The sequence below is a fragment of the Bos indicus x Bos taurus genome, chromosome 3 (genome assembly GCF_003369695.1).
Source record: "Bos indicus x Bos taurus breed Angus x Brahman F1 hybrid chromosome 3, Bos_hybrid_MaternalHap_v2.0, whole genome shotgun sequence".
Taxonomy (NCBI): domain Eukaryota; kingdom Metazoa; phylum Chordata; class Mammalia; order Artiodactyla; family Bovidae; genus Bos; species Bos indicus x Bos taurus.
This window is the reverse complement of record NC_040078.1, coordinates 10,857,514-10,867,954: the sequence shown is the minus strand read 5'-3', so window position 1 is coordinate 10,867,954 and position 10,441 is coordinate 10,857,514. Positions and strand designations below refer to the sequence as shown.

Below are 10,441 nucleotides of genomic sequence, written 5' to 3'. Positions count from 1 at the left end.
CTTTTATTGAGTCCATCTTTGCATGAAATGTTCCCTTGGTATCTCTCATTTTCTTGAAGAGATATCTAGTCTTTCCCATTCTGTTGTCTTCCTCTATTTCTTTGCATTGATCCCTGAGGAAGGCTTTCTAATCTCTTCTTGCTATTCTTTGGAACTCTACATTCAAATGGGTATATCTTTCCTTTTCTCCTTTGCTTTTCACTTCTCTTCTTTTCACAGCTATTTGTAAGACCTCCTCAGAGAGCCATTTTGCTTTTTTGCATTTCTTTTTCTTGGGATGGTCTTGATCCCTGTCTCCTGTACAGTTTCATGAACCTCCATCCCTAGTTCATCAGGCACTCTGTCTATCAGATATAGTCCCTTAAATCTATTTCTCATTTCCACTGTATAGCCATAAGGGATTTGATTTAGGTCATTCCTGAATGGTCTAGTGGTTTTCCCCCACTTTCTTCGATTTAAGCCTGAATTTGGCAATAAGGAGTTCATGATCTGAGCCACTGTCGGATCCCAGTCTTGTTTTTGCTGACTGTACAGAGCTTCTCCATCTTTGGTTACAAAGAATATAATCAATCTTATTTTGGTCTTGACCATCTGTGATGTCCATGTGTAGAGTTTTTTCTTGTGTTGTTGGAAGAGGGTGTTTGCTATGACCAGTGTGTTCCCTTTGCAAAACTCTGTTAGCCTTTGCCCTGCTTCTTTCTGTAGTCCAAGGCCAAATTTACCTGTTACTCCAGGTGTTCCTTGACTTCCTACTTTTGCATTCCAGTCAGCCCCCTATAATGAAAAGGGCATCTTTTTTGGATCTTAGCATATATAAAAAGTGATAACACTTGCAGAGAACATTTTGTTTTTGTTGCTCAGTCCTTAAGTCATGTCCAGCTCTTTGCAACCCCATGATCTGCAGCACACCAAGCTTCTCTGTCCTTCACTATTTCCCTGAGTTTGCTCAAACTCATATCCATTGAGTCAGTGATACCAACCAACTCATCCTCTGTCGTCCCCTTCTCTTTTTGCCCTCAATCTTTCCCAGCATCAGGGTCTTTTCCAATGAGTCAACTCTTCACATCAGGTAGCCAAAATATTGGAGCTTCAGCTTCAGCATCAGTCCTTCCAATGAATATTTAGGGTTAATCTCCTTTAGGATTGACTGGTTTTGTTAGGGGAACCACACTGACTGAAACCGCCCACCCTGGCTAGGCACCATAGTAATCATTTGCATGAATTGTTTTACAACAGGAGGTCCTGGTAAGGAGCAAAGAACTAATAAGCCACCACCAACCGGAAGAGTTCAGGACAGGTCAAAAGGAGACACCACATGTCTGACCACCTCCAAGAATCCTTCTGTCTGGCATCCATCTTGGCTGAACAAGGCGTGCACCACCAGGAAGAACTCTGAGTCAGAATGATTGGCTAAGGACAACCCGGAAACTAATCCCATCACCATAAAACCCAAGACTGTGAGCCATGTGACAGAGCTGTTCTCCTGGGTTCCCTTACCCTACTGCTCTCCACCCTGGTGCCCTTTCCCAATAAAATATCTTGCTTTGTCAGCACATGTGTCTCCTCAGACAATTCATTTCCAAGTGTTAGACAAGAGCCCAGTTTCGGGCCCTGGAAGAGGTCTCCCTTCCTGCAACAGCTTGGTCTCCTTGCTGTCCAAGGAACATTTCAGTTCAGTTCAGTTCAGTCGCTCAGTCGTGTCCGACTCTTCGCGATCCCATGAATCGCAGCACGCCAGGCCTCCCTATCCATCACCAACTCCAGGAGTTCACTCAGACTCTCGTCCATCGAGTCAGTGATGTAATCCAGCCATCTCATCCTCTGTTGTCCCCTTCTCTTCCTGCCCCCAATCCCTCCCAGCATCAGAGTCTTTTCCAACGAGTCAACTCTTATAGAAAGGCTGTTTTCCATAGAGGCAACTAGTCCAGGGACTCTAGTTCCCTCAGGCCCTACATGAACATTTGAAAGTCATGTGTGAGGGGTAGGGAGTCAGTTACTCGACATCCCATTATTTATACCAGTTGGGAAACTCTGCACTAAGGATTATCTAAACTTTATATTCTAAAGAGAAAGACCTGAGGAGGTTACAAGAGCAGAAAGATTATAAACTAAAGGCTAAGGGAGTTTGAAGCTATGAAAAATCTAAGAAAGAGACTATCTCCTGCTAGACTTGTAAAATTATTCACTCAGTCACGTCTCACTCTTTGCATCCTCATGGACTGTAATCTGCCAGGGTCCTCTGTTTATGAAATTCTCCAGGCAAACTACTTCAGTGGGTGGCCATTCCCTCCGCATGGTTTCTTCTTGACCCAACGATCAAACCTGGCTGTCCTGTCGTGCATTCCAGGCAGATTCTTTACCATCTGAGCCACCAGGGAGTCCCAGAGTTGTAAAAGGAGCATTTAAATTTCTATCACACTAATTTAACATTTGATAGTTCATTCATTAAAAGAATGAATACCGAGCACTGTGTTAGAAATCAATGGTGCTGCATTGAGTTGTTAATAACTGATGTCTCTGAAACCGGGTTATAAACCCCTAGGCTCACCACACAATACAGATCCACTGTTAATTAACATGACCCAAGTCATTGCTAGGGAAAGCAGTTTCCAGCCATTTTTGGTGCTGCCTCCACAGGGAGTGCCCACAACCATTCCTGCATAAAGAGCTTCTAAATGAAACAAGTTATGAGAGGAGAGAAAGGATCAGAATTCAAAAGAAGTAGACTTAGTAGTTCAGCAGAATGGAGTACTGCATTTTGTATTTGGGGGAAGAGCATAGACTTCATGAAAGCCAGGACTCCTGAGGCTATAGAAAGTTGACTTGGACACTTCAAAAGGAAATGCTTCACTTGGGGAATTATCAATTCTAATGATTCTACACATAATGAAAATGTGAGATATGTGTGAAACTAAGTATTCTCAAGGAATGAAATTCCCACTGCAGAAATGTAAGTGGAAAATCTTTGAAGTAGTAATAATTAACATTTATATGGTATTTAGGATTCTACTATGTCCTCACTTTACAGAACAGGAAACGAGACACAGGAAAAGTTGCGTGCATTGCTTAAGGTCACAAAGCAATTAAGTGGTAGAATTAATGTTTCAACCCAGGAAGGCAGGCATCAAAGTTCACGTTCTAACTACTACATTGCTCTGCCTCTGGGATAATAAAGCTAACATGAATTGAACACTTAGCATGTGTTATTTTATTTAAACTTTAGGACTCTTTGTTACAGAATGTTTTAAGGAAGAAAAAATTAAGATCAGAGAGAATTTACTTTCTTTTCTGACAGGGTTGAGGCAAAATAGATGGGCCTCAGGCTGTACAGCTGAAGTTTGTTCCCTATGGACAGATACTCAAAATAGTGGATAGGAGAAGTTAAGCCCTTCTATGATAAGAGATAAAAGGCCACATATTCCTTATTCTCGAAGTCAAGGAGATTTTCCTTACTACACACAAGCAGAAAATCTCCTTTAAGGTCAAAAAGGGAGAGAGGAACAACTCCATAGTAGGTGATGTCAATCTACCCATAGACATCTTTGATAGAATCTATCTTAGCTAAGAGATGCACATGCACACATGGGTGGATCCTGACATAAACCAAATATAAACTCAGAATCAGGCAAAGCAAGATGATTGGCCAGAGGAAACCTGAAAGACATGCCCCATGTGAAGTGGTTTAAACTACTAAAAGGGTGAGAATCTCTGACCCCGCCTGTGTGTCTATCCATACATATGTTTTTTCTTCCTAATAAACAGTTTGTTTCACAACTTTTCATCTCTATGTGGAAATTCATTTCTACACAGCTGATGGGCCAGGGCTTTGTCACTGGCCACTCACTTGTCCCTGGTGGCCTGGTGGCTAGGATTCAGCACTGTCACCACCATAGGCCTCAATCTCTGGCGGGAGACAGAAATCCTGTTTCAACCATCGCAGGTGGAGGCCACCTGAGATCAGGATGATATAGTCAAAAACAGCAAAACTTGGATTTGGACAGTTGCTTTCCTCTCTCTATTCTGGATTTTCAGATCTTACCATCTGAGTCTGGTCCAGATCCTGCTTTCTTTAAGATATGTTGCAATCACAGAATCAAAACTTGCTAAGCAGGAAGGAATATAAGCAGTCATTAGCTCCTTATTGAAATCTGGCAAAGAGTCCAACTGAGGGAGTCTTGCTAAGTTCACCCAGCCCACTGAAGTGGATCTGGGGTTAAATCCATATCTCTTGACAGCAAGTGTGGTAATCTTTCTAGTGTCATCATGTAGGTAGTGAGATGAGTCTTTCTTCTTCAAAAGATCTTATGAAGATTAAATTAAAAATACATTTGAAAGCAGCTGTCACTATTCTGGCATAGGACAGACATACCAAAAATAATTGATTTGATTTTTTAGCAGTTACATAAGGATGAAAACTAGAGGGAGTATTTAAATCCCACACAGTGACCCAGTCTCTACCAAGATCCTGGTCCTCTCTTCCTCAAAACCCTGACATCTTTTAGCAGGGGCTAGATCTACAGTTCACATATTGCCAAAGTACAAAAATTAAACCTGAGCAATAATTTTCAAATTTTGCTAGGCAGAAAAAGTGGTAAGGGAGCTGGGGGAAAAAAGAAGGAAGAGAATGAGGTCATAGCTACAGGTCCCCATGTCATAGCTACAGGTCCCCATGTCTATTTTTTATTTCAGCATGCTTTCTACATTGTACATGTGTGCTTGCAAAGCTTTTTGTTTGTCTCTTTGTTGCTTGGTTTTTATTTTATTTATTAATGGAATATGGCTCCAGATCACTCTAAGGCATATTCCACAGTATTAGAAAGGAATTCATAGTGCACTCTCATCTCCAACACTTTTGTCTCTCCCCTGCTGCTGCTAAGTCATGTCAGTCGTGTCCAACTCTGTGTGACCCCATAGACGGAAGCTCACCAGGCTCCTCCGTTTCTGGGATTCTCCAGGCAAGAACACTGGAGTGGGTTGCCATTTCCTTCTCCAATGCATGAAAGTGAAAAGTGAAAGTGAAGTCGCTCAGTTGTGTCTGACTCTTAGCGACCCCATGGACTGTAGCCTACCAGGCCCCTCCGTCCATGGGATTTCCCAGGCAAGAGTATTGGAGTGGGGTGTCATTGCCTTCTCCGTGTCTCTCCCCATTAGACAGTAAATTATTATCTAAAGTTTCTAGCCTCCTACCCAATAGGGTCATTGTATTCTCCAGTGAGATACCTTTGATCACATGATCTCCCCAGATCACTGGGTTCTTGATAAGTTTTCTGCCTATGGCTCATGGCTTCACATCTGAAACTTACACAGGTTATAATTTTTGGCCAGTCTTGTTTTCCACCTTTTCTATCTTATTCTAGGAATCTTAACTGGACAAAAGTGCCACCTCTCGGCTTTAGTTTGCTTTCTTTCTCTCAGTATCTTACTCTTTCCCTGAGCCATAAGTTCAAAAACATTTGCATGTTTTCTGGTTTGTTTTTCTTCCTTTGTGGCATATCTCTACAATTTGTTTGGAATGGAACCAAAGACATACCTCCTTTCTCTCTATATGCTCCAACTCTGATTAATCCAGGCTTATGTCTTCTTCCGTGAGTGATTTTATTTCCCTGGCATTTACTTTAACTCTGGGAAGATAATTGACTAACCAACTGGGTGATTCATTCCTACAGTTACCAAGAAACCTCAAAATGATAACAGAGATTGTCAAACTTCCTGCAAAATGGTCCGTATCCTGACCCTGACCCTTTTCATAGCATCCTTCACCTCCTTGTTTCGAAGGGTATAGATGATAGGATTGAGAAAGGGAGTAAGAAAGGCATACACTAAGGCAATATGCTTGTCTATGCCCTCAAGGAGACTCCCAGGTGAGCCCACATAAACTGTGAAGGCAGAAGCATAAAAAAGCACCACTACAGTTATGTGGGAGGAACAGGTGGAAAAGGCCTTGGCACGGCTGGCAGCTGAGGGCAGCTTCAGCACAGCTCTCAGGATACCCCCATACAGTCCTAAAATGAGCACAAGATTGCACCCTGTGGCCACACCAATCACTGCCCCATGGACCCCATTATGCCACCTTGTGTCCACACACGCCAACCTCATTAGTGGTGCTAGGTCACAGAAGTAATGAGCCACCTCTTTTAAGCAGAAGGGCAGAGTAGCTGTGAGGCTTGCTGGCACAAGTGCAGCTGAGAAGCCAGCCATCCAGGTGACCCCTGCTAGCCATAACTGTACCTGTCTGCTCATAAGAGCATGGTAGTGCAGTGGGCAACAGATGGCAAGGTAGCGGTCCAGTGCCATGACACCCAACAGGTAGCACTCAGTCATGCCCAGTGAATGGAAGACATAGAGCTGGACAAAGCACACAGTTGATGAGATGGGTGAACGCCTATGGAGCAAGGTGAGCAGCAGCGTAGGCACTGTGGTGCTGACATACCAGAGTTCCAAGAAGGAGAGGACACTGATGAAGAAGTACATGGGTGTGGACAGTCTCGAATCTGCCTGAACCAGCACAATGATGAACAAGTTCCCTGCCAGGGTGAGGAGATAGATGCACAGTGTCCCCAGGAAAGCAAGAGGTTGCAGGGCTCCAGTGGTAGTGAAACCAGCAAGGAGAAAACTCTGGGTCCACGTGTGATTGACAAGGTCCATGATTTCTAGGAACAAGGAGTAAAAACAGAGGATTAATAAACATCAAGGCTTTTCCTCTATTCAGAAAATGTCTCTAGTGTCAAGAATACTCAATTTGAGCACCTTAAAGGAACTTGATATTATCTAAACAATGCTCCTCACTTTGCAATAGAAGAGTTGCAGCCCTAAAGGCCCACATGGTGGGACCCAACAGAAACTGTTGTTTCCAGAACTGGAAATAGAAATCAAGGCTCCTCATGCCAGTTCTATTCTTTTCTACACCATAATATTGTGCTCTTATGACTCTAGAAATTGAATTTCTTTCCTGCTCCACCATCAGGAAGCAGGAGACACCTAACTGCTGGTTGAAAACAGTGAAACCAAAGGATGGTAGAGAGGGCAGAGGAAATAGACAACAGTCTTCAAACTTAAACTGTCATTTACTGAGATTTGCAAACAGTAAGAAGAAATAGAGAAGCACACATACATACAGCAGAGGTTCCATTCTCTTAGTACCTTAAGATTACAAAGTTTAAGAAATATACATTTATGTAAGGTAAATAAACCTTTATGTAAATCTAAAAATGAATATATATATATATATATATATATATATATATAATTACTTTGCTGTACAGCACATTCTTTTGGGGATGAAACTAATACAATATTATAAATCAACTATACTTCAACTTTAAGTGTGTGTGTGTGTATAAAGGAAAATAAGAGAGAGAAGAAAACCTTTACCTCCATCTTTCCTATAGTTTCTAATGATTAAAAACAGCCATATAGGGCTGTGTTGAAGCCTCTTTCAGAAATACCCTCTAGAGTTTATAGACATTTTTCTAAGGAGTAGAAAAAAGGATGGGAAGTTAAAGAAATGCAAAATTTCTAAGAACTGTTCCCAAAATTTCAGGTCCATAGTGCCTGATAATAGCTCACTTTGAAAGATGATCCACAAAGAAGAAATGTGACAGGAACTTTCAAAGAGGAAAACCATGAAGACAGAACACCCAGCAACAAGTCCTATTATATTTAAAAAAGAAAAGGCCTTCCTCTAAGTCAGGAATTCTGCTCTGAGAACTTACTCTGTTGCTAACAGGCAGTACACTTTGGGCTAACCAACTTCTTTTTCTCTAACATAAAAAAGTTTGAACTGATGTTTTCTAAAACTTACAACACAGATAATTTATAGTTCCCAAAAACCACTGAAAATGTTTCTGGGCTATGGGAAACATCAGCACCATGGTTCCTAGCATTTTTTTCTCATCCCCTAATCCTCTTCTTCAGCTCCACTCATCTCTGATACACTATCCCAAATTACTGTCTGGATGAAATTAAGACTTGTAGAATTTCCTTCATCATTCTTTTACCCCAAGACACTTCTGTACTTATATCTCATGTTCCTGGAAATGCTGGCTTCCCAGGGGATGTATAATGTGTGTTCATTGGTGTTGTTGGGTATGATGAGCTCTCAATAGAGGTTCCTCTGGGGGAAGGTTGTTGGGCACAGAAAAGTGATGCAGAGTAGCACTATTTCTCAAATGACTTTTCTAAACCTTGCAACCCTGACTGTTGAGCTCTGGGATCAAGTCTTAAGGAGACTGCCTTTTCTAGGCCACTTTGAAAACTTTGCAAAAATTCCATATAGCTTTCTATGGCAAGAGACAACCCATCTTGCATAATTTTATGCACACATACAGAATAGCACACTGAGTGCCCCAGAAGTGAGTTTCATCTTCTGAAAAATTGCATTGCAAGGAGATTTCTCAGTTTCATTTCCATGCAACTCCAATAATAAGAGCTAGGTGATCTAAGAAGAGTAAATCATCAAGTTGTGTTGGGAGCCACCTTAGGCATTACTGACAAAATGGAGGCACGGCCCCAGGCCCCTCTCCTCATTCCGCAGGCAAGGACCCTGGATGAAGGAGTTAGGCCTTGTAATTCTGACTTGTTTTTTCCTCTCCTCGGCTGAGTTGACTGAAAAGGAATATTAAGGTGCTTATTGTTCTTGAGAGGAGCATGAGAAGGCACAAAGTCTTCTGCAGCAGTGCTCAGAGAATAATTCATAAAGTTAATCATTGACATTTGTTTAAGGACTTTTACAAAAGAGTGTTCCAGGATGAGCACATAGGCCATAGCTTGAGGCCATGGGAGGGATTGCCATCTGAAGCCTATTTGTGAGGAGAATGTTTATGGCAAAGGAGTTTACTGAATTTAGGGCTTAGAAATAATTAAAATAGTTAGAAATTAAAGATTTAAGGAATGTTGTAAAGTTAGTATATTTTACTATAACTTATAGAAGTTAGGAATTTTAGAGACACTATAGCTAGAAGACTTTTTAAGAGAAAGTGAGCTCAGGATGTTACAGGCAAACAGGATTTAGGAAGATATGTAGTAAACTGAGGAATGTAGCATGAGTTACAATGTAATCACAAGGTAACTATAGGACACATTAGAGGAGGTAGATAATAGATGATAAGGCTGATTCCAGAGAATCACTGAAGCAGGAACTCTGTTTGAAGAGCAACAATGATTTAGGGAGATAATAAATCTGGGAGAGGGGGAACTGAATATGTCAAACCTCTGACTTACTGTTTTTGTAAAAGTATAAAAGAGAATCCTAAACTTGAAATAAATAGGCAGTCCAAGAAAACTGAGAGGCTGTCTCATTACTCACTGACACCGTTCATCTCTTCAGGTTGAATCCCTGGCCGCTGGAGCTGGACTCCGGCAAAGTTGCTCACTGCTAAACTTACTACAAGTCTCCCTTGTAGCTCAATTGGTAAAGAATCTGCCTGCGATGCAGGAAACCTGAGTTTGATCCCTGTGTCGGGAAGATTCCCTGGGGAAGGAAATGGCAACCCACTCCAGTATTCTTGCCTGGAGAATCCCATGGACAAAGGAGCTGGCAGGATACAGTCCATGGGGTCACAAGAGTTGGACACAACTTAGTGGCTAAACCACCAACTTTACCATGACCTTCCCTTTTGGCTCAGTGATGAAGAATCTGCCTGTGGTGCAGGAGATGCAGGTTCAATCCCTGGGTCAGGAAAGCCCCTGGAGTAGGAAATCAATTTATCCATTAATTCTATTATTGTTGAATATTTACTATGTACCAAACACCATTCTAAATCACAAAACCACCAGCATTGCTGTCATTTATACCACTACCACAATTATAATTAAATGGAACATCCACATAATGTTTTTTCCAATAGTCATGTCTAGATGTGAGAGTTGGACCATAAGGAAAGCTGAGCACCAAAGAATTGACACTTCTGAACTATAGCATTGGAGAAGACTCTTGAGGGTCCCTTGGATTGCAAGGAGATCAAACCAGTCAATCCTAAAGGAAATCAGTCCTGAATATTCATTGGAAGGACTGATACTAAAACTGAAGCTCTAATACTTTGGCCACCTGATGCAAAGAGCTGACTCATTAAAAAGACCCTGATGCTGGGAAAGATTGAAGGCAGGAGGAGAACGGGACAACAGAGGATGAGATGGTTGAATGGCATCACTGACTCAATGGACATGAGTTGGAGCAAGCTCCAGGAGTTGGTGATGTACAAGGAAGCCTGGCGTGCTGCAGTCCATGGGGTCGCCAAGAGTTGGACATGACTGAAAGACTGAACTGAACTGAACATAATGCTTTTTCAGTTTTCCATAGTCATGTCATTTTTTATTACCATCAGCATTATCTTCATAAAAGCCCTACAATCAGTTCATTTAAATTCTGACCTTGATTGGGCATTTTACATAGGCATGGACTGTTTGGATATAAAAGTCACATAAGTAACAGATTGAAAGAATT

The 10,441-nt window shown here is 41.7% G+C and overlaps 1 protein-coding gene across 1 annotated transcript; it reads right to left on the bottom strand.

Annotated features, from left to right (window-relative positions):
• Positions 1-5,700: 5,700 nt before the first annotated feature.
• LOC113882694 (olfactory receptor 6N1-like) lies at positions 5,701-6,645 on the bottom strand. The gene has a single exon (XM_027525750.1). The coding sequence runs from the start codon at positions 6,643-6,645 to the stop codon at positions 5,701-5,703; it is 945 nt and encodes a 314-aa protein (XP_027381551.1).
• Between the last annotated feature and the right edge of the window lie 3,796 nt (positions 6,646-10,441).